Source organism: Vicugna pacos, chromosome X, assembly GCF_048564905.1.
Source record: "Vicugna pacos chromosome X, VicPac4, whole genome shotgun sequence".
In the NCBI taxonomy this organism is placed as follows: Eukaryota; Metazoa; Chordata; class Mammalia; order Artiodactyla; family Camelidae; genus Vicugna; species Vicugna pacos.
In genome coordinates, this window is record NC_133023.1 from 103,583,032 (window position 1) to 103,607,600 (window position 24,569).

A 24,569-nucleotide genomic window follows, 5' to 3' on the forward strand; every position below is an offset into this window, starting at 1 on the left:
ACCATTTGGAACAAGATTTAGTAATGGGCCTCATCCAAGCCTCTAAATATGCATATTCCACTCTGGAACTGTACATAATTGCTCAATTACACCTGCAAATCATGTTGTTAGCTCACTAATTATTCAAATAGTGGGGGCAATTCCACAATTGTGTCTGTAATTGTGTTAATTGTTAATGCAGTTAGGTACAGGTGCACCGTGACTAATTACACATGCAGAAGCGGCTCCAGAACAGCCGCCTGTCTCCCTGCACGGGCCATCCCTCTCGGAGACGGACGTAAGTGGGTGGCACACACAAAGCCACAGGCCGTCAGTGGGGGTCGATCTGGCATGGCTTTCACTCAGGAGTCGCAGCATATACGTCTGGGAAACAGTCAGGTCTTTGACTAAATTCAGCTGTGGATGCTGTTGCCTCTCTCGGTCCCGGCCCCGCGGTAAACAGAGGCAGGGCGCCTGCGCACACGCACGTGCATACACACACACACAGATGCACACACACACAGTCACAGTCACACGGTCACACACGAACTAGTTCGTGGAGCTGCTCTACGCATCTTTTCACTGATGGTTCCCTTGCTTGCTGAGATTAGCTTTTAGTCCGGGATTTTATTACTATCTTTCCCAGTCACCCATATGTTTACAGGAATCGTATTTCTCTGAACCCAATATCCAGATATTTATGCCACTTCAAGGATAAGATGCAGCCTGGGAGGTGAAATTTAGGTGATTTCTGGCACATTCTGATAGTTTATGTCCATAGGACTAAAGCCGAGACTCCTGCCGCATTCCTGCTTCACGTTTTCACTCCCGTCTTTGCCTGGTTCAGCCTCATTTCACTTGTGGCTTGGGTGCAAGGCTCTGGTAAGAGCCTTCCTGGCCACAAGACAATTCTGATAAATGCTGAAGTCCTCTGCGTCTGTGGGTCAGGAGCTGGGCGTGTGTCTCACGCTGTGGAAGATACACAGCAGATATGCCCTCAAGTTTTCAAGACTGACCTGATTTCAGATACTCCACCCAGTTGTCCGCATAAACCAGAAGTTTTTAACTTTTCATGAATTATAGTGTGTTTTGAAAATCTGATCAAAATAACAGAACCTCTTACTGGAAAATGCACGTAAGTGCACACACACACACACACACACACACACACACAGAGTTTTCCATACATTTTCAGACCCCATTAAGCCCATTCATGGATCTCAGGTTAGGAATCCATTCCACAAACACTCCAAGTCTTAGCATCTAGCAAAGTGTCCATTTTATAGAAGAGCTTTGATTGAATTAAATATATTATATGAAGGAACTCCGATTTTAGGTATATGATAATTGAATGAAGTTGGTCACAATTACTATGCAGCTATAATCAACCTCCTCCGTCCCCCACCCCATCTCTCTCTCCTTCTCTCCCGCCTTCCCTCTCAGACACACACACACAACAAAGAACTTTGAGATGAAAATTTCTAGTTTTTGGTTTGGAAAGATATGGTCAGCATAGCTATAGGTTTCTGTTATTGTCACAACCATCTGTTAGTTTCATAACACAGTTGGTAAAATTAAAAACGAATACTCGCCACCAAATAAGCATGGGATGATCTGGAGCTTGTATGCTTGGGAGGGAGGGAAGAGAGGATGAGTTGGGGGATGGGGTGCGGGACAGTCGTTTGTAGACTTGTATAACCAGAGACCCACTTGTACGCAGAATGTCGGACTCCCAGGCTGCTTGTGCCACGTGCACACTGTACCTCGGGCCCTTCGAGTAATCAACATCTATTTATTATTTTGACTTTGTGGTATGTAAGCCTAGCTCTAAGGAACTGGCTCTCTTAGGAGAATCTGTACATACCCTGTCTGCTATAAGGAAGGCAGGTCAGCTGTAAAAAATTAATTAGCACTGGCTTGTGAGCCCAGTGCCGAAAGGAACATGGACCACACATCAGACAAATCAGTCTGTGAGCAATACTGGAGAACCTTCTTAGGGGGCATTGAGGTTAGGGGCAAGGGAATCCCCCACCCCGGGTGTGGGCTTGATCTGGTAGAAGAGATGCTCTCTGCATCCCTGCTGTGTGGGGAACAGGATTGACCCCCCCCCTCACACCCATCTGTGGCTCCGCAGGTACCCAGTGGAACATAGCGATAATGATGTCAGAACTCACATCACAGGGTTGCTGTCCAAGTTAAATGAGATAATCCTTCTGGGGCATTTAGCACAGTGCCTAGCATATATTAAGTACTTAGTAAACATGGCTGTAATTTGATCTTTATTATCATTATTGTTATTGCTGTTATTATTTCTGTTGTTGTCATTTTAATCTGTAAATATGGAGAATTAACTGTGCAGCGCTGTTGCCCCCTTCCTCCTCCCCCCGCCATTAAACACTGCTCATACCTGCCTTTTGTCACTTTCTATAGACTGCCTTGCAGTGCAGGCACTCACGCAGTTGTCTTATCCCACCAGCTAGCTTATATGACTGAATTAATTTGCTCAGGCTGCCCTAACAAAGTGCCACAGACTAGGTGGCTGAAACAACAGAAATGTACCATCTCCCAGCCTGCAGGCTGGAAGTCTGAGACGCAGGTGTGGGCAGGGTAGCTTCCTTCTGGAAGCTCTGAGGGGGAATCTATCCCTTGCCTGTCTCTTTGGCATGTGGATGCCTGTCTTCTCCCTTTGTCTTCACACTGTCTTCCCTCTATGCGTGTCTTTGTCCAAATTTTCCTTTTAGAAGGAAGCCAGTCATATTGGATCAGGGTCCACTGTAATTTATCTGATTTTAATTGGATGATATCTGACAAGACCCTATCACTAAATAAGGTCACATCCTGAGGTCCTGAGGGCTAGAACTCCAACATGAATTGGGGAGGGGACACAATTCAACCCATAGCAATGATCATTAATGATATGGCCTGTGTTTTCTATGCCTTTGAAGCTCCTACAGCATTGTCTAGTGCCGTGCCTGGACTATGGTAGGGGAAGCCATGGGCCTGATGTGCTGGAAACCAACAGGCCTGGGTTCTGATCTCACGTCTCTCTACTCATGGGCCAGTTAGCCAGTCCAAGTCTAATTCCCTCTCTAAATTGCTACTTCATGGGCACTGCGAGCATGTATATGTATATATAGCAGGTACCTCCGCATAATAGATACTCAGTAAAGGGTACTTATTACTCGCAAATGTTTACTGAATAAATGGATGAAATATGTATGGATGAAATAATGAATAAAAAAAAGGAAGAGTGACTGAAACCTAGGTGTCTAGTCACAACTGTTAGCCAGAATTTGGTTTTTAACTTCTTTGTTAAGGTGGTCTGTTTTTCACTGCATTTCTTGGTTTTATGCCCAGTACCTGTGGAATGGAAAGAAATTTGGCCAGTGGTTTAGAATGGAGGTGTGAAAAGTTAGCTTTCTGAACTAATTTTTGAACAACAGGCAACACTGTGGCCCTGTGTGTGTGTGTGTGTGTGTGTGTGTGTGTGTGTGTGTGTGTGTTTGAGCAGCCCAAGTTGCCTCCTTGAGACATGGTATTTAATTTGTGGATAGGCAAAGCCAGTTTCATGATCACCCCCAACTGAAATCTGTCTACTAAATTTCATAAATATGTCAATTTGTAACCAAAAAAATACCTTCTAATAACAACAATGTATCATAGATTGGCTACAGCATCCAATAGTTAAGAAGCAGAAGACAGGCACTTGTTTTGAGGCTAGGAAAATTGGAAGTCCACATTGACATTGGTCTTCATTATAATTTCAGTTCATTAGCATAAGTGTATCAAAATCGAATCCAGATTTCCTTTTGCCTGCTTGTCTCAACATTGCAACAGTGGCTTAATGTGCATTATTTGCTGTTTGGTTGAAATAGATCGGAAAATCAGTAACACCCAAAAGCCAACCTCATAATCACTGATTTTTAACACTGTGTCAATTGCTGGAAATCACAGAGCTATAGATACGTGTAGTTGTCATGTTGAAGGTGATTAAAAGCTGCAGTCTCTAATCACTACAATGAAAAAGGTTGTCATCAATAAAGAGACTCTGGAGCTGAGGAGTCATATTGATCTGAGCAGAGGAATCTGCAAACTCTCTTTCTCAGTGATCTTGTCCTTCCACAACGGTAGCAGACACCTTGAAAGATATCATAGCACATTTGGTGGAAGAAGAAACTCCCTATTTTTGTAAAGGGTACTTTGTTCATTTTCAGCTTCCAGGTTCTGATGTGAGCCTTCTTAGTGGATGGCTCAGCCATCACCGCTGTTGTCTACAAGTTGATGTCTCTCTGTCTAGCAAGCACAGCTTCAGTGCCCCTGCCAGCACATCCTAACTGGCTTAGATATCATGGAAAAATCATTTTGGGTGAGGCAGGGCTGGGGAGAGTTTAGTGATTATTTCTCTTTTGTCAGAATTATCCACAGGCGGCCACTGGGTTCATTCTCACTCCAAAGCAGTATAGAACTGTGTATTAAAATGCATACCAAATGGCCTAATGCAATAAAAAGGAAGCATGAACGCTGTTCTTTCCATTAGGTTTTCTGTTTTTAGCAGTTCCACAAAGCCACGTCTCGAAAACTGTGTCTGTCTGAATCCCTGTGAATATAAAATCTGCATGATTGCCGGTCCCAGGGGCCAGGGCTGTTGCTACTGGGGGCCTCAACCAGCTTTCTCTGGGCTGAGTTGACCCACCTTCCCACTGTCCTGCGCCGGTGCTCGCCGGTCCTCGCCGCCCACAGCCCCCCTCTTCTGTATGCTTGGGTGGTCATATTTTGAAATTTCCCCAGGCCCAGTTTGTCATTCAGTCACGTTTCTCATCACATCTGAAGGATGTTGTGCTTCGCATGGTAATGAGGCCCTCTTTGTTTCAGCTGCTGCCCTGCTCACAGTAACTCCCATCAGTTCCTGCAGACTGAGGGCTGGTGCCGCGATGGCAGGGCCGGGAGGGCCTCTCAGAGTAAACAGCTCACCTCTTACTTGGTTGGGTTTTTAAAAACTGATTTACATCTGTTTCAGGTTTTAAGCTGCTATGTTTACTCTGGTTTTTTTTTTAACATATTAAAACAATTTATGAGCATCGTTCGCAAGCGTTGCTTGTGTGGCCTGTGTATGTTTGCCCAGATTATTGTGCCCATGTATACAAGTGACTGCATGTTTACAAAAAAGGCTGAACTAAATGACGCCCACTTGAATATGTTCTAAAGAGAGAAATGACACTCCCGGAAGGCATTAATTTCTCTCTGAATTTAGTAGCTGTGATGGTATATTTCCTGCCGGAACTACTGAAGAATATGATTTTCTGTCTTCTTTTGAAATGATTGTTATTTGGTTTTAAATTGCTTTGAAGCGTACCCTCAGAACATGTTGCCTCTAACAGAGATGCAGTCTGTCAATGTTATAAAATATCTGCACATGCCTTATCTCAGACAGTGAAGACTAGCCCTGCAGTCCTTATCTAGACCCCAGGAAATGACGGGGAACTTGATGTGGTGAAAGGATGGTGGGTTTGAGTTTTCTCGGGCCCCATTTATTTTCCCACTAGCTGATCATACCACCATTCGAACAGAATCTGTGTCCCCTGCCTTAGGACAGAAATACTGGCTTTTGCCAAAAGTGATGATTTCACCATAAAACTTCATGAGGCCTTAAGAATCATGGTTACATAGGCTCCTGTATAGTAAAGAGACCACAGAGAGAATCAGACGCTTTCATTTCATAGGGAGGAGACTTTGGCCCAGAGAACAGAGGTAAGTCACCAACGGCACACAGCCAGATAAATGCCACTTGATGAAAAAGGACCCCCAACCACCAGCATAGTGAAGGATGGTTCCAATGACGTATTTGGGGGCTATCAAAGTGGCCTTGACAAAATGAAGGTCTAAGAGTCTAACCTCATGGAGTGTTCTGGAGGAAAGCGTAGCATGCCCCCCAGAAGGAATCATTACTTGTAGACGATTATAAAGTGACTTACTCTCAGTCTTCTTATCAGCATCGTCCACCTATTTGCTCACCAGTCACAATCTTAGTTTGGGAAGCTTTGCAGAATTGGAGGTACCTGCTCTTCCAGAGTCTCTTCGTTTCATAGATGAAGAACTTAAGGGAGATCTAGAGAGAAAAGTAGACCAGGGTCCTGGAACGTCAGCTGCAGTGTCCTTTCCCGTTGTCCTCCCCTCTCCTCCCACAGTAAACCATGCATTTTTAAATGTCCCTCTATTGCTGGTAGAATTAGGCAGGGCCATTATGAGACACATTGGTTGTCCAACCTAGAGCTCTGGAAACAGAGATGGATATACAAGTCTGTTGATATTTTGAATTGACCCAGCAGTGGAACTAGTTGTCAAAGGATCAACTCGGCCAAGATCAAGGTCAAAGACGCATTTCAAACATGATTGGACTATAAGGTCTCTTCACTTTGTAAGCTTTGGGTGATGATAATACTGCGAAGAATAGGTTTTCACTGATTAGAGCCAACTACATCAAACAAACCAGTAGTGAACCCATTAGAGGGAACTTGTGAGAAATGTAGCCTTTGAAAAGTTAGGCTTGGAAATTCTCTTAAAGAGGACCCATTTGGCCACTAGATTATCAGTTGTGGGTTGACATATGTTTACTCTGTATACATTCTCACATACATATTTCACATTTGCAGAGACCAAACACTGAAGTTTCAATTACAGAAACCCACAGCAGGTCAATTAAATCTTTTTTGCAATGCTCACTCCTGAATTACTTGTCTGTATTCAACAATCTCAACATCATCTTACCTTCTAGTTTGACTTAGTTTGTTATATAGAATGAAAAATGGCAGCAAATTCTCTCATGGCCATTTTAATCAGTTTCTCTTTGAGATCTCATGAAATAGCCCACCGAGCTCCGCACTGTGCTTCGTGTAGATTACTTCGAGGTAATTGCACTGGCTGTAGTAGCTGTGAGTGCAAAGAAATAATCGTGATGCCTTGTTTATCCTAAGGAGCTGGGTGTATATACAACCTTATATTCCTCAGAACAATGGGAAAATCAGCCTCAACGAACTCCAGCTTGTATTTTCAGGTTCACTACATTATGTTATACTGGCCTGACAAGCGTTTTGCAAAGTGAAAATAGTACAGCACCACGTACTATAGGGGGTACTGCATACTTACTTTTGGATAATATAATTGGGAGCCAGTCTTCTTATACAATGGATAAAAACATGGGTGTGAAGTCATAGAGACATGGTTTCCTTTCTTGGCCTTATCACGTATTAACTGTGTGACCTCTGGGCAAATTACTTCACCTCTCTGAACCTCACTTTCATCATTTATAAAATAGGGATAATAATTCCTACACCATAGGGTTGTCATGGAGATTAAGTGGGCTGGATAGGCCTGGCCCATCTTAAATGCTCAACTAGCATTTCTGTAAACAATAGCCGTTTAGATGACTAGTTTAACACTACAGCTATAACAACAAAAGGCCTTGTTGACACGTAGTTTTCATTTTTGCACCTTACTTTTAACTCAGGATGCTAAGCATTCAGCTGTGAAAATAATGGCGTAAAATGCCAGTGCTGGAGTGGTCTGCATTGTCGTGTTCAGTGTGCCTTGAGGGCAGCTGCCACCAAGTGTTCACTCAAGAGTCTAGATGGACTAGGCCTGGAGGTTGCTGTTAGGCCATGGGCTGGATGATGGCGTATACCACAATGTGTAATTGGGGGGCCCCGTTAAAACTGATCATTTCCCCTTTGGTGTGGCTCTTCCATTTAAGGGATGGATGTTGGGACTGCATTAGTGAAACTGCATAGGCAAGGAAAACAAAGGAAGGAGACAGGAAACTGCCTAAGCTTTCAGAAACATCTCTCAATGATGTGCCAAATTTCACTTTTGAAATAATCACCATTAGAAAGGAGTCAGGGATGGATCTTTACAGAAGTGGGGACGTTTGCAGCTGCTCCAATGCCTGTATCTCCAGAAATTAACAAGTCTGATTATTTTCTGTACTTAAATCCTAATTTACAATATGGGTTTATTCATCATCCAACCTTCTCTTCTCAATACTTCCAATTTGCTAGCTTTGTCTTTGTCTCCTTGCTTTGATTGGCTCAGTTGTTTAGACTGTGAACCTGGTGCTATGGAAGCCCAGGCAATGACCATGACCCACACATCCCAGTGAACCTCACCATGCTCTACAGCCAAAGAATCTAAATAGGCGCTCCATCCAGCCTGTTGCCTAACATACCTGGCTCAAGGCAAAGGTGGATTCTGACTTCCTGATGATCCAGCCTTTTCTGTGGCTTCTGTTCTTGCTTGCCCACTGCTTTCTCAGACATCTTTTCATCACAGTCTTAATAGTCACCATGTCATCACACTATTTAAACTTTTTCAAAGAGATGTTCCATTTAGACACTGCCTTCAGAGGTAAGGTAGGGCACAACCCCCCTCCCTTTATTTCCCAGCAGAACACAGAGGGGACTGTGTAGATAGCTCTATTAGGTCTTCCAGTAGAAGAAGTTGGTTAGGGCTTCTTGAGTTGCCTAATTAAATTGAAAAAAATTGAATGGAATCCAGTGGAATCAGGAAATAATGAGTCCCCTGTTGTGGGAGTTATGGAAGCAGTGGTTCTATAATACGACTGAAAAAACTCAGCTTTTTTCAGCCAGATGGACCAGAGTTCAGTCCCAGGTTTCCCATTCACATGGCTGTGTGACTTTGGGCAAATCATTTCACCTTTCTGCACTTCATTCGTCCTCATTGTTTAAAGCGGGCTGCACATTAGAAGGTTGGAGTGTATCACCTCCAGGGCCCTTTCTCTGTCAAGAGTCTAGCAGGAGATGAATGTATCCATTACTGGACAAGCAACTGAAAAGCATTCCATTGAGAATGAACCAGTAGAATTAGCTTTGCATGTGACAGATGGCACATGTATCATCAGAGAGTTATTTCATTTCTTACCCGGTCCCTCTCCTCTCTGCCCTCCAGCAAATTTAGTAGATCATGGTCAGAGCTTTAATGCTTTAAGCCAAAGGCCTCTATCTACCTGGAATGGTTGTCAGGGGCAGTCCTTTTTCAGAGTACCCATCTGACTCTAAGTAACCAAATTTCCCAAGATGGAAGGGTTGCCCCTGCCAGCTCTGTTTGGCTGCTTCCCCGTTCCTTGAAGGGAGCACTCAAAGGAGGAAGAGTCTTTCTTCATCCCAGCCTTGGCCTGGTGCTGGTAAGCTCATTTCAACACCAATTCATGACTCTTCAAAGCAACGCTGACTGCAGATGGTCATGGGAGGACAGTTTTCATGGCATATTTGGACGGCCAAAGAACCTGTAGGAATTTCCCTCAGTTGGAAGTAAAATGGCCAAGAGACAAAAACTAAAGGAGGAGTCAAGTATTGGAGTAGCAAGATGCTGGCCTCAGTGTTGAACCTGAGTCCTTGGGGCTTAGCAACTGTGGAGGCCTGGCTGGGGGAAAGAGTTGGTCTACCATTGACAATAGTAGGTGCTCTTCAAAGCCCAGATTCTGAGTCATGATCGTATAGGTGATGTTCCTTCAAGAAGCTCCTCCTCCTCCTCTCTTAACTTCTCAACGTTTGTAAGTCTCATTTTAGACCATCAAGATTTTCTGCCTTGTATGTTGATAGTTTAGGATTGGTGATGACATCACTTGCCCTAGGCTGGAAATAAGTATGCCCTCGTCTTAGAGGGGAACCTTCATGAACTTGGCTTCTGAATTCCTTGGGCTTTAGTGGGCACTCTGTAAGTCCATGTTTACAGACCAGGAACATGAAATTGTGGAAGACAGGATAGATTAGGGAGCTGAAAACCCAGGGGCTTGTCTTCACCGCTAAGTAGCCATAAAACCTCAGACAACTCATGTAACCTTTTGAAGCCTCAGATTATTTTTCATCTTTAAAATGCAGTTAATTCTATCTTTTTTGCCTACTTTACAGGGTTGTTGTGAGGAACAAATTATACAGGGAGGTGGGGAGCAGAGAGGATGTGAAAGGGCTTTGCAACCCAGCAAGGACTAAACTTTCGAGGAATTATTTGTAGGAGCCTTGGTCTTAGTAGCAGTAATAGCAGAAGATATTCTTAATATCACCTTCATATAAATGGCCTCATTCCCTTTTGTTTTTATATGCCACCAGGGTGCCGTTCTTCAAGTTTTCAACTAAGGGGTTAATATCTTCACATTAAGGATTTAGGAGATCTCACTTGGGGTTAGATAATCATTTATAGAGAAGAGAAACTGAGAATCTTGAAAATGCTAATTGGAAAGCTTATCTTGACAAAATAGATGTTAGATGCTGCTTGAAAACCTTGTAGCACCCTGATAAGTTCCATGCTTTCCTTTCAAGCACAGCTTGTAAAACAAAGGCAAAACATTTGGAAATTAATGAAATGTATTTTATAAGGATACCTAAGTGCTTGGCTAAATAATTTCAAGATTAGTGTTAGCATAATAACTTTGTTTACAGCATGCTCTCAGCCCAGAGCCTTTTGGGTACCCAACAATATGCACGCTAAGTATTAATAATTGCATCATGTAAATTGGTATATTATTTTAGATTTTAAAAGTCCCAATCCATTTGAATGAAGAAAGACCTTCAAACTGATTCTAAAGATCTTCAAATAACACTTTATAGTGTAATATATATTGGTGAGTTTATTTATCCTGTGTTGGGAGCTTTTATAGATTCCAGCTCTGTGGCCTCACCACAAATCTTGTTTTTTGTGCTCATGGCCTCCGTGAGAATAAATGGGAGTTGTGGAGTCTGTGAAGGCCACTGGCGGGAAATTCCCAATCTCCTCATATATCAGTGTCTCTTCACGTCTGTTTCTGATGGGGTCCAACAGCAGGTCAACATCCTTAGGTAAAGAAAGGCTTCCTAAGAGTGAGCAGCAGTCATTGAAAGTAAATTAATGAAAGCCAGGGACTGCTGATTGCTTTGACAAGAAGGAATTCTTGCTGCCAACATTCAGAAGCCACTGGAAGTGGTCTCCATTGGAAACCAAGTTTCGACTTTCTGCCCTGGGCTGCCAAAAGTATTACAGTAGAAAATTCGAAAGTAAGTTGAACTTTGAATTATAATTTCAATGACTGTCTAGTGAAATGGATTCATGCTCTGGCACTACACCTTTGAGGCTTTGGGTTGATTCGCATAAGATAAAAATCTGTCTGGTCTGACAGTTGAAAAGGTCACAAGCACACTGATGTCTGGTGGTCTCAGTACATTCCCAAATCTTGATTAAAATAAGAAGATTTAGGAACTACTATGGGGTTTTTCAAAATAATCTTTTCAAAAAGAGCCATTTCTACATGTTTTGGCTTCAAGTGTATGGACTTAGCCAAGTATAGATTATATTTTCACTGCCGTTTAGCAAGGACTTCTAATGCTACAAGAAGCTCTCACAAGATTGAGGCACTTTGGCTTTGGGGCCAACATGTTATTTTTGAAAATGACATCTAATTGTCATTGTGGTCTCCCTGATATGAGAAATGGAGTTGTCCACATTTTAATGTTTCCACTGAAGTCATGAAGCATGTTACCGGCTTCCATTTTGAAAATACCCGTTGGGATGGCTTGCCATTTCTCCTTCTGTAGATCACGCAGGCTTTCTACTTGTGAAATGTATTGCCTTTCATTTTCAGTTGGAGATTTATTTCAATTAGAAATCAGCTGGTGAACACAAGTGGAAGTTTTGAAATTAATTTGCTTTGGACCACAAGATTGATAGACTCATTTCAACAGCTTGGAGTTGCTTTAGAGACTTGATCCTGGGCCAACCCCTTGCTTTTATAACTAGAGAAACTGACTTGTACAAAGTCATACAGTGTCATAGTCACTACCTATATGAATCTTTTCTCTTATTCAAAGTTAAAGTCAAGTCTTGCCTGACCACACCAGAGCCATGGACAGTCTTCTCTTTTGCAACTTCCTATTACACTTATTGTCAAAGCTGTTCATCTGTCTTTTTAAAAGTAGTGTCACTACATAATCTGAGATTTCTAGAAGAATCCTGATTTGAAATAAATGCATTCATTCTCCCCAACTAGATAGTCTGGACATCCCCATATTTGGCCATCTCAGTCATGTCATCCCCGAATTAAAATCCTCCTTCTGTCCCTGTGCCTGATTCAAGGATCAGAAAATATGTGCTAACTTGCACTGTCATTACTACTTATTGGTATATCATCTTGTCGACTCTTATCTCAAGCATATGTTCTTTGTGGAAATTTAGTCTTTACCATCTACTGAAGCTCCCAGAATGCTTAGTGCGTTGTACTGTGCTTAGTGGGGATGCAGTGGATATTTTCCACTTGGGACAATTTATTTAAATTGAAGTGTGGTTGATTTACAATGTTTCAGGTGGACAGCAAAGTGATTCAGTTATTTATACATATATATTGTTTTTGAGATTCTTTTCCATTATAGGCTGTTACAAGGTATTGACTATAGTCCCCTGTGCTGTACAGTAGGACCTTGCTGTTTATCTATTTTATATATAGTAGTGTGTATCTGCAAATCCTGAACTCCCAATTTAGCCCTCCCCAATTTCCCCTTTGGTAACAATAAGTTTGTTTCCTATGTCTGTGAGTCTCTTTCTGTTTTGTAAATAAGTTCATTTGGATCATTTTTTTAGATTCCACATATAAGTGATATCATCTGATATTTGTCTTTCTGAGAGAATTTCCTTAACGTGAACAGATTTTCCAAGCACCAAGTTTGAAAGTACCCCCGACACGTTGATTCGGGTGAGGAGTCAGAGCGATTATTTCACTGAGTGTATTTTGTTTGTATCAGTCATGTGTTGTAATTGTGCCTGGAATTATAAACACCTGCCAGGTTTCTCCAGCCTACTTTCACAGCTAAGAAAGACTCAGTCCCTGGTTTTCCCGTGGATGTGTGTCAAGCTAGGATCATTGGCGCCATGCATATGCTGTCCACGTTAATTGGCATAACTCATTCGGCTCCATAAACCATGGGACACCATGCATCATCCTCTGTCTGGTGTTCAGTGTATAATGCAGCAGGCTTGAGATGTTCCACAGAGTGGGCCCACGCTTAATGTCACAGACCCTTTCTTTATCACATGGTGTCAAGGGTCTCTGTTTGCAGAGTGATTTTCTGGAATGTGCCATGCCCTTCCGTGGGCCAAGTGTTTCAGAGTGTCCCACAGATACTGGGCAGAAGGGGCCTTGGGACCATCTCTCAAGCTAACTGGAGATGCTAAGCAAAGCCCAGGGGAAGTTTAAGAAACAGGAACTTCTTTTATTTGTTCTATTGATTTTTCTGCCAACCAAAAAGTGTCACAAATTGGGGTGTTTTCAAATAAGAGCATCAGGCATAAACCCCAATTTTAGAGAGTGATTTCCTGTACATACATGCAGATGTGTTTGGAGGAAGGCTGGCTGCAGCACGAGATAGGTAACGATGCCAGGTCAGTAAGGGCCAGGGCTGTGAATCATCATTTATAATCGAACAGAATGGTACTTTTGCCCACTCTCCATCCTCAAATGTGACACTCTCTTTGTGTTAATCAAAGTATTACTCTGACACAGTTAGCTTATCAGGAGACTACTTTGGGATTGTGACCTGAAAATGGACGTTGTCTTTTAGCTCATTTGAATTGCAAACAGGATAGACAACCTATAACTACTGTGGCATATTTTTTTAAGCAAAATCAGGCACCTACATTGACCTCCTATTTACATTTCTTTGAGAAGAAAAAAAATCACATAAAAGCCATCAAGAAACACATTTCACAGCAGGCAAATTAATTGGTTTTACAGTATTTGAATGGAGGGTTTGTCAAATAAAACATGCCGTGACAGTTAATAGTGTCATTTAGAGCCAGAAAATTATTGGCTTATTTGTTATTGGATAAAAGGAAGGCAAACATTTTGTATTAGGAAGTTTTAATGTGTTTAAAATCCTCATTAGGGATTAATGGACATGCTTGCTTAGCATAGCGCCTCATTAATTTGAGGCTAAACAGTTACTTCTGTGTTTCAATCTTAGTGTTGTTTCTTAAGATTTTTTTTACTTCTCTTTAATTAGATCTTGCATTTGAGTTTGGTCTCTACACCACTGGAGATGTAGAATTAATTAATGAGATTTATAAATCTAATGCAAGTGAGTTATTCTTAGCTATCGTTTCATTTTAGTGAGCGGTTAAACCACACGTAAGTGGGAGCAGATCTAAGAGATTTTAGAAGTATAGAAAAAAATGTGAACTGCCCTGAATATATTTAGTGGTTTCACTTGGTGTTAATAGATAAAAGTGTTTTAATTAGAGTTATAAATAATAGGGGAGCTGGCAAGGATTCAGTTCCCATGCACAGGGCTTGTTCCCTGAGAGCATCACTGTCAAAGAAGAGCAATTGTGAGTCTGTTTCTGCAGAATCACAGTGTCATCCACTGGCAATTAAGACAGCCCTAAGCATAGGATTTAGAGAGTCAAGAAGGCGCCAAGTCCGGTAGAGGTTAGTCTGAAAGCGGAGCCACTTTCTATCAAGTGCGTTCTGTTGTCACAGTTTTATTGAGGACATGCATGGAGACCATTTATAAAGTCTACTCCACTTACATTGCTTTAAGGAAAATTGAGCTAGAAGAAAAGCTAACTGAAATCTGGGTTTCTCGTTTTAAAGCAGACGTTTAAGTCATTAGCTGTGTGTTTAGAGGATGACTGAAAAAGGAGCTTCTTTAGGATGAGGAATTGTGAATGTCAAGGAAAGACCTTTCTTTTCTAAAAGAGTTTCAGAAAATGAGAGCCAAAGATACATATTTGAAAGCTTCTTCTAATAAATGAGGTTACAACACTTAATTTAAGACCCCATAATATGCCTGTGGCAACGTCTTCAGAAGCCACCAGAAGAACCTGAACTCCCACTTCATTTCTTTCCGCTAGTGAGGAAGTCCTTGTATCTTTAGAAGCCATAGATGCTTAGTAGAACTTGTCAATCCAAGATGTATTATAAAAGATTATCGTATTTTAAGGTGTTTCAGGCTAACGATCACATAGTAAACGTGGAAGATGTTTGCTTAACTTAAATGATTAAAAACAGCTCTTCTTTAATCAATTTGGAAACCCCTTCCAATGGTATATAGGAATGATGTCTCAGGAGGATCCCGGTTAACAGAGTTCTCTACTGCCCTGGGGACACAGGAGAAGTCATTTAGTCTCCAGAGAGGAACCCTCAGACCCCGGGGCCGTATGTGGCCTGGGCTGAATTTCATCTGGCCTCCTGTGGGGCCCCAGGAACATCATTCCTTCTCCTCCTGGGCTCTCAGAATGAAGCTCCTTATAGATTAGAGCAGTTGGAGGACTGTGAGCTGTGCTTAATTAGCTCATCAGTGTTGGAAAGTGCGGTAGCTAATAGTGGGGAGCAGAGTGCCACCTCCTTCTCAATCTGCGGAGCTACTTGGCCTCCAATTCTCTTCTTTCTCCGCCTCCTGGCTCCTTTATCTCCATCCTCTGGGCATACGCAGCATCTCTGTCAGTGTTTCACACGACAGCCAGCTCTTTCTCTCCCTTAAACATTGCCAGATAGTTCTGTTATCCTTTCCTAGCACACCCACATTCCTGTTTTCCAGCACAACCATCCTCCACCTTTCCTTTCTCCTCCAATTTCCAATAACCAGCCGCATTCTCCGCTGATGACCTTGCCACATACTTCAGAGAGAAAAATAGATCCGATCACACAAGTACCACCTCATCTTCTCGTCTTTCATTTCTCCAACCCAACTGCTTATGTACCGAGACACAGTCTGCCTTCCCTCCTGTGACAATGGAAGAAGTGCCCAGAAGTGTCCATGCTCCTCTTTCAGGGCAGCCTCTCCAATTGTGTCCTAATCTGCTCTCTCCTTCTCAAGGACTCTGCTTTTACAATCATCCATTGTTTCTTTTGTGATACATTTTCCCCTCCACTGAGTTATACCCATCGGGATATAAACCTGCCTTAATATCATCCCTCTCAGAAAACAAAGAAAAACCCTGGCACCACATCACCCCATCTCTCTGCTCCCTGTCACAGTAGGAATTGTTTATTTCCTCTGCATCTGCCCCTCCCACCCTATCCTCCACCCACTCCGGTAAGGTTCACAGCCACGGCATGCCACTCAAAGAGCTCTGCCCAAGGTTGCCAGTGGCCAAGGTCATGCCAAACCCAATGGCCAATCCTTGTGTTACTTAATGGCTGATTTCTCCTTGAAGCACGTTCTTCTACAGGCTTCGGGGACACCGTGCTTGCCTGATTTTCCTCCTGCCTCCCTAGCTACTCCTGAGAATTCCCAGGGGCCTTTGGAATACCTGATGTGAAACGAGCTGTAGAGATGAGGTCTCTAGGATATGTGTGCTGCGTGTGTATGACTTGTTACAGAAGAGCTGCCTGCCTGCTCTTGTTGGGGCTGGCTAGCCCAGAGATTAGTTTGCATTCTCCATGCATTTAAAAGCCGTCAGCGGGAGAGGAGGAAATGTACCTGGGATTTGACAAGGAGCAACAGCAAGGAAATCATCCACGGGTAGGAGATGATAGAGAATTGAAGTTGACAAGTGGACTGCTACCTACAGTCAAAGATATGTGATAAAATCGAACAAAATAGAAGGTGAGTAAAATCATAGAATCCAAAAGATACCTGAGAAGATCATCTTGCTTGGTGACCAGTCTAAGGTGAAGGTGCTGTTATTCTGTGGCAGAATGGGAACCATAAAACCAATGGTATGTGATAGTGAGTTGGAATGGTGGCATAGTTTGCTGTCATTTATTGTGAATAAACACTCCCTTTTTTGAAGATTATACCCTTCCTGCCTTTGGGCTGTTGTTTTGTAATGTCCTTTCACAATAAAAAGTTGGTGATCTGCTGACGATCACCTACTAGTTTGGTCCTGTTATGTGAAATGCAAAACCCTGGGGACTTGGGACAGATCTCTGTGGCATCATTGTGTCACCTGGAGAGTGAGGAAGTGAGTCGCCTCAAATCAAACAGCTGATGAGTGACAGAGCTTGGACACGGAACTGCTTCCAGACTGTCAGTACATTTTTCTTTTCCCGAAAGTGGGGTCGCTGCTTTCCCATTCATGCTTGACTTGCGCCGTGCCGTGAGAGCTTGCTCTGACCGTGGCGCGGTCAGGAGCATAAGAGAACTCTAAAAACCCTCACATTTGCTCTTTAGTCGACAACATTCAGAGGCGAGCTTGCTTCCTGTTCCATCTTTTTTAATATATTTAGATCCTGGATGCTTGCCTTGTTAACGATGGCTAAGGAGAGGGTTCAGAAATTGCCTGACTTCACTTTGTACATCGGTATTTTTACAAGATCCTCTTTTACTAGGAGAGATTATGGGCCTGCACACAAGATAGCCGTTAATGTTAATGGGAGCTCAGTAAGTAGGGATTTAGTGGAATCAAGATTTTAATCTTAAATGGTCCTTGGTTTCAGTGCTAGGACTTGGATAGGGCAGAAGAGGGGATCCCGCAGGCCCTGAGGAGTTGAATGTGTGCCTAGAAATTCCGAAAGGAGGGAAGCATGGTTGGAAGGTCTCTGGGTTGTAGGGCGGGCCCTGGGAGCAGACAGAGGGCTGAGAAGAGCAAGAGACAGGAAGGGGCCAGCCCACTGGATCAGGGTCTGGGAGGCTGGCAAAGAAAACTTGGAGGAGAGAGCTGGAGTGAGAGCAGCAGAAAGGAGGAATCAGGCGAGAAGCCTGGAGAATGTGGAAGTGGGGGCTCTGTCCCGGGGGCACCTGGCCGGCAGGTACCACACAGCTCAGGCACACGTGCGGGCAGCGGTGACGCCTGCAGCAGCTAGAACAACCTCAGCGCCCAGCTCGGGTGACCAGAGGCCGGGCATCCCTGGGGAATGGGGGTCAGGCAGCCAGGCTTTTCCAAATAGACTCTTGGTTTCTTTGGGTAATCTTTCTAGATGTGTACCTAGTTTTTCTTTAAGACCATACCCCCCCCCCACCTTGAGAGCTCACTCTTCTATAGAAACTAGTTATTAGACCAAATAAATGAACAGTGAGCTAATGGCTATTCAGAGCCCACTGAATTAAGTACTCTTCACTTCAGATTCCATCTGCCGTTAGGTGCTCTCAGCTGATGATGGCCTTTTCTGCATATGCATCCGCCCTTGCCCATACCTAATGTAATCAGTGAGAGCGATCCTCGATCCTCCTTATGAACCGCATCGCCCCCCCGCCCGTCCCCCACCCCACCCACCCTCACTCCCCCTGCGCTCTCTGTCGTCTTGCCCCCTCGAGTCCCATCTCCAGCCTCCTTTTCACCTTCAGTGAGAGCCACCAGATGGAGCAGCCGCCTGAGACTCCTTACACACTGGGCCCCTGAATAGGATTTCATAATTAGCGACATTCACAAGATGTCATGGGGGCCAGTTGACAAGGCGACTAAACTATCTACTCAGTGGTTCCAAGGCTCAGGGTGCTGACACCTTTCCAAGGGCCTTAGAGGGAACTGAGAATAGAAGGTGTGGATGGACACTGAAAAGGCATCTACTGCCAGGCTAAGGTACTTCTATATGCCTCACTCGTCTCAACCCCACTGCAATCCTCCAAGTGGACTTTTTAGTCCCCTTATATAGATAGAGAAACAGAGGCTCAGAGAAGTTCAAGCGTCTTGCCCAAGTTCACAAAGCAAGGTAAGTATCAGAGCAATATATATGTAGGTACATGTGTAACTGAATCACTTTGCTGTACATCTGAAGCTAACATTGTAAATCAACTGCACTACAATAAAAACTTTTAAAAAAAATCCCAGTCTGTCTAGCTTCAAAGCTTCTGCTCTTTCCCCTAACCCTTTGTGTCCCCAGAAAATAAAGTTAACTATCTCATTTATTTAGTCAAATAAATAAAATGTGATTGCTGTCTCTTCCTCTTTAGTTTTAGTTCCATGTAAGGTTCTAGACAAAGAATCACTTTCTGTACTTGGCTTCAAATGGCCAGGGTCAAATTCCGCTGATCTTCATGCTCTACTTTTTGTTGCTTCTTTTCTTAGAGAGAATGTTGAATGTTAGCTTGTTTTACGTGGCATTTTGACCGTGTGACTCCCTTAAAAACTGGCCGGAAGCAGTATTTGAAAGTAAACAGTGGCTCCTTGGACACCAGGGCTTTCTTTCGCTATATTAAAATGAAAGGGGATGATGAGCTGGTTGGCTGTACCATGTACCGGTTGTGAAGTCTGTTTTGTTTTGATTAAAGTTATATTACCTGTGGATGTCTATCTGCGGCTTATGCTATATTAAGTGTTCCCATTTAACCACAGACTGAGGAATGCAAACTAGAATACGGACCAGTTAAGGTGAGGCAGGAAGCAAGGGACAGAAAGATCTTCATGTGAACTGGGTTTGTCGTTTTCCAAATTGGAGAACTGGGACTCCCTGGATGGAGAGGGGAGATAGAGGCAAATAGGGACCTCAGAGGCTGCTGCTCCTTGTTTAGGTAAATGACCAATGATGGGGATTAACCATTTTAAAAAGACGGAAAACTCATTTGGTAGTACAATATCAGAATGTGAGTTTTCATTTCAGTAGTAATGCCGTGTCCGGGGAGCCCTGTCTCCTCCATCCATCACAGGGATAAATGACAATTTGTTAATGAAAATACAAGTGGAATTAGTTTGGAAGCTGCCATCAGTGTCAGTCGTGGATATTGTTTAACTGGATCAATAGCACGGAATTTGGTGTTAGTGATGTGTCACTCAGTGTCACTTATACTTGTTAGGAAAATCCAAGCGTTCACTGGCAATTAGACTTGCAGTTTGTGAGTTTTACTTGGCGAACTCTTTGTCAAGGTGGAATATGCCTAGAATAGTGGGCTTTGATTGCCAGGTATTGTGGGACAACCTCAGGCTTATTTTAGGAAAAAAAAAATAACCTCTTCTCCCCCGCCACCCCTTAATAATAATGTCCTGAGATGCGCGTCTCGCTCCCTGGGGTTAACCATGTGATGGTCAGGATCCTTTTAATGTTTTACATTAATCTTAGTGTTTTCTATTAGTGCTAGCTGCTGCTTATGTCTCTCAATGCCACAATCAGGGTATTTTTGATATCTTGTATTACCCTAATCGCCAAGAAGTATGCTCCAAACTGATTAATTCCAGAATGATTAAAACATCCTATGCAATTCATTTATTGTTGCTGCACTTAATTGAATATTTGATGATTTAAAGGTACCCTGATTATTTCCTAAGATATGTATTTATCACCCGGCAGATGATCTGTGGTCTCTCTGTGGCGACATGGGCTGCACTGTCACACGCGGGGAGCGTCGGCACTTGTGAGGGCTCTCAGTCAACTCCGCACCTGCCCGACGTGCGCCTGCCTCCCCTGGCCCTCAGAGGACCACGTCCGTGCCGGGCACAAGAGGGTCGTCTGGGGCCAGGAGTGAGAGCACAGCCTCCCCTGGGCGGCGTGCAGCTTGCTTTCTGCTCCCGGAGGAGGGGGTGGAGAGGGGGATGCAAAAGGACGCCGCGGCTCTGAGTGGCTAACTTGCGCTTTGTGGACTATGTGAATACTCAAGAGTGGATTTAAAGGGAGGCGAAGGTGGCTCCGGAATTAAGCAGCAGCTTGGCAACTCATCAGGCAGCAGTTCTAATCCCAGTGTCACCCCCTAGCTCTCCTCCTCAGTCTCCTGTCACACCTGTCCGAGTGACTCCTCCACAGTTCCTTCGAGAGAGACAGACAGACAGACAGAGAGACAGGGAGAGCGGCTGGGCAGCCGGGGCCGAGCCCCCGCCTCAGCTCAGCTGTCCTGCAGAGCACAGAGGGACCCGGGCTCGGCTCCGCAGGGGGCTCAGAGCCTGAAGTGGCCTCAGGTGGCCGCATCACTTCTCAGCCATGTCAGACCCTTGGCCTCTCGCTCCCTTATGGGGCGATGACTACAGTGGGGACCTCGGCGGCTGGGAGCTCCTGTCGGACATGGCTCTGTCCGTGAACCCGGTAGGTACCCTCTCCCTGACACCGAAATCAGACCTCCTGTTCGGTATTGTCTGTTTCCCTTGTAAATGTTTGTCTCCCCCAATTTGTGTGGAGTCTCAAAGGCAGAAATTATGTTGTCTTCAGTGTCTTTAAATCCTCCCCTTGGCACCATCCTGAGCACAGTGTGAGCTCAATCAGGATTTGTTGTCTAAAGAAATAAATGGGAGAAGTGATGAATAGGCGGACGGGTGAATGAATACGATCCTATTACCCTTGTCACGACCACCTTACAATGTGTGTCCCAGTGGGTCTCTAATTATTTGTTTTCCCGTCCCATCTAGACATTTAACTCCGAGAGAAAGAGGCCAAGTCAAATAGTTCTTTGTGCCACCAAACCCCCTCGCTTAGCACTGTTCTAGGCACGGAGGAAATGCTCGCTGCTTAATTCAAAAGCACTTGCAGGGGGAGAAAAAACACTCGCGGCTCAAATGAGTTGTCTTGCGGTGAAAAGAGCTAGGAGGCAGGGCGAGATGAGTTTGCGGGACTAGTGACTCCATGTCACTGCTGGATTCCAGTGTTTTCTGAAAAAGAAAAAAGAATCTGACCCCGCGGTGTGGATGCCTATTTATTTGACTGTCCGTGTCTGTAGAGTTCTTCCCCATTCTGAGTGTTCCCCACCCCCAGAAGTCATCATTAGATTTGCTGCAATGCCCCAGAGTCCACAACTCTTTCGATTTTGACAGCATTTCCCTATAAGGAAATGGATATTTATAATACCAGGTGTAGAGATGATATTTGCAGTTGGCAAGAGTGAGTCAGATCCTACCCTGAGTGCATGAGAAGGGGGGGCTTCGTAATAAAGCAGTCAGGAGACCAGCAGGGCAGGGGCAAATACCCTGACGTGCCGTGAGGGGCTTCGCAGGTTACAAAGCACGTTCGCTTTCCTTATTTCATTTGCTGCTTGCAGAAGCCCTGGGACATCTAAAAGGAGCAGGCATTAAGATGGTCGTGATCTTATTTTACTCGATTTTATTTTACAGCTGGCCTAACTCGAACTCAGAGGGGTAAGGTCATGAAGTCCTGTTCCCGAGTGGTAGGGCCAGGACTCCCACCCAACTCTTTAGACTCACAGGCAAGTGCTCTTGCTGTCTGCCTGTTGCTGATATTTCCCACCCCCCCAACTTTTATTTCAAAATTAACATTGGTGTGTTTGTGTGACAAAAGGACCTTTTCGTGAGAGTGGGCCATGTATGTTTAATCCAGGCAGCCCACACTGATACAACACAACCATGATGCTGAAGATTTTTAAGTCTTTGCTGTGACTGTGTTGACCTTTGGGTTTGGAGAAGGTGTGTGTTAGAAGTCCAACAATTGTCTTGGAAAATATAGTTGCTGGAGCCGGGAGCAAAGGCGTGAGATTTTATTTGCTGTTGTGAATAATTAGCTGAGTTCTGGAGTCCTATCATATGTTAGACCGACCTCTCCTAGTGTGTGTTCTGCAAACACTCATTCTGTAGAATGGCAATAATTGTTAATCAAAAAAAAAAAAACAACACATGAAAACTAAAAAGCCCACAATTTGATAGTCAAGTGAACCAATGAGATAGATGTCTCAGAGCCTTTGATTTGCATCATGGGTTGCCAAGAAGGGGCTGGATTGCAGCATCTCCCACACTCATTTGGACATGGAACATTTCATTTTGCAGAATCGGTGTCTATGGGATGGTCTCCTGTGTAGCACTTAAATAACAGTTACAATCATCCATTAACTGTGCTTTCTCACATCTGCCTTCCTCCTGAGTCCACAAATTCCATGAGGGAGGAAAGTGTGTCTCCTTTTGCTTCTCTCTGTTGTATCTCTCCCAAGCATGAACCTCGTGGCACAGTCCGTGGCCCTCCAAAAATATTTGTTGAATGAATGAATGAAGTATGCTAAGCCAAACCACCTGTGGTTCCCTGTTAGGACCCTGTATTTAAGGTCCTTGACAGTGTCTACCCAGCCAGCTCTTTCAGCCTTTCCTTCTACTGTTCTTTCCACTCAGTGTTGCAGTATTATTGTTCCTGGAGGGGTGGCTGTATAATTTATCATCCAAACCAGGACGTTTTGGAGAGTGAAAGAGGACACTGTCAGTAATGACACCAGAGTAACAGGTGAACACTGAAATCATACCAGATAACCGACCTGGATGTCCCCCTCATGACTGGTGACCCCTCTGATCCCCACTAGGGATTTTATGCTCCTCGGAGCAGGGACTTTCATACAGGAGAAGGTATTCAAGAAATACTGGCTGAAGTTAGTGTAGGTATAGCAGTGCCTGTAATGCTAATTTAAGAGGCACTGATGATGTAGCGTGTATTTTGTAAGATTGTGGGAAACTGGCATCGTATTCTGTTCCCCAAGTCCCCAAATACAGTTGCGTTTGAACTTCAGTCTGTCAGATTAACTAGGGGATTAGGACCTAACTGCCCTCGCACGGGGCCTGGGACGTGCAGGCTCTGTGGCGCTGTGCTCTGCACAGGACTGGCCTTGCACCTCCCAAGGTAGTGAACCGAAGCGACCAAATGTTCTCCCAGAGGGAGGTGGAGGTGATCCAGCTGCGATCCTGGAGCAGGTGAAGGCGTGAAGGAGAGAGTGAGGAAGGTTTAGGGAGTCCCGCACCTGCACAGGTGACATCACGCCTGGTAAACCTTTCTCCAGCTGGTCGACCCACTCCCAAGTCCTTCATCATGCGCAGCTTTATAACTGCTGTTTCACTCTGGTGTTTGGCTTCTTGCTTCCGCTGATGACTGAGCCAGGTGAGAAGGAAGTCCTCAGTACTGCTCTGCTAGTAGCTTGGATTTTGATTGATTAGGAAGGTGTCACCCTGAGCAAGATAGCTCAGGGGATTCACTTCGTGTATTTGTGAGATTCTCTCTCAGGGCCAAGGCAAGCATTTGATTTGAACAGGAGGTTTAGCCTTACTGTTTTGGATAAGAATTGTAGGCATCTGATTGGACTCCTGAGTTAAGAGGACTTCATTTAATCATAGAAGTGTTTCATATAGGACTCTTCTTTTAAAAATCTGTGTTATGAATAATATGGCGAATTATGTCAGAGAGTAGAAGAAGCCTCAGGGGTCAGGGGCTTGAGCTCCCTCTTTGGAGCCCAGGGGAGGGGGCAGGACGGCTCAGTGCTCGTGGCAAACCAGTGACAGAACAAGTCTTTCTCCTTCTGTGCCTTGCACTGGGGTCCTACTGCTTCATTAAAGTCAAACAAAATTGGCCATCTGCGGATACTTACAGCTTGGTATTTAGCAGGGGGAAAACCACATCAGTAACTATATTTACTTTCTTTACAATTTTGCCTACACAGTAAAATATTACACAGTATGGTTTTCTAAGAATAACTAGATTGTGCTTAATTTTCTTTTTTGTTTTATTTTGTTTTAGGTAAGCCTTGCCAGTGATCCAAGCTGTGTTGAAGAAATCTTGCGGGTGAGTTTAAACCTTGATTTCTGTGCCTTTTAATAATGAAGCAATCTATCTGCTTAAGCTGTTTAAAGTCATTTCTCTTCTGTTTCCGAGAGTATGGGGACGGGGCGTGCTTGTATTCCATTTCAAGACCCTTCTGCTTGCACCTCCTGTCTCATCTCTCACCTCGTCTTCTCACTCTCTAATCAAGCTAGTCTCCTGATCTCTACCCCATTCT

The 24,569-nt window shown here is 44.0% G+C and overlaps 1 protein-coding gene across 1 annotated transcript in view; it reads left to right on the forward strand.

Moving 5' to 3' along the window:
- AFF2 (ALF transcription elongation factor 2) overlaps nt 1-24,569 on the forward strand; it is a 458,491-nt gene that overhangs the window by 264,798 nt on the left and 169,124 nt on the right. The window contains exon 5 of the mRNA XM_072955933.1: nt 24,311-24,355. Coding sequence (XP_072812034.1) covers nt 24,311-24,355 — 45 coding nt within the window. The remainder of the gene's footprint in view (nt 1-24,310; nt 24,356-24,569) is intronic.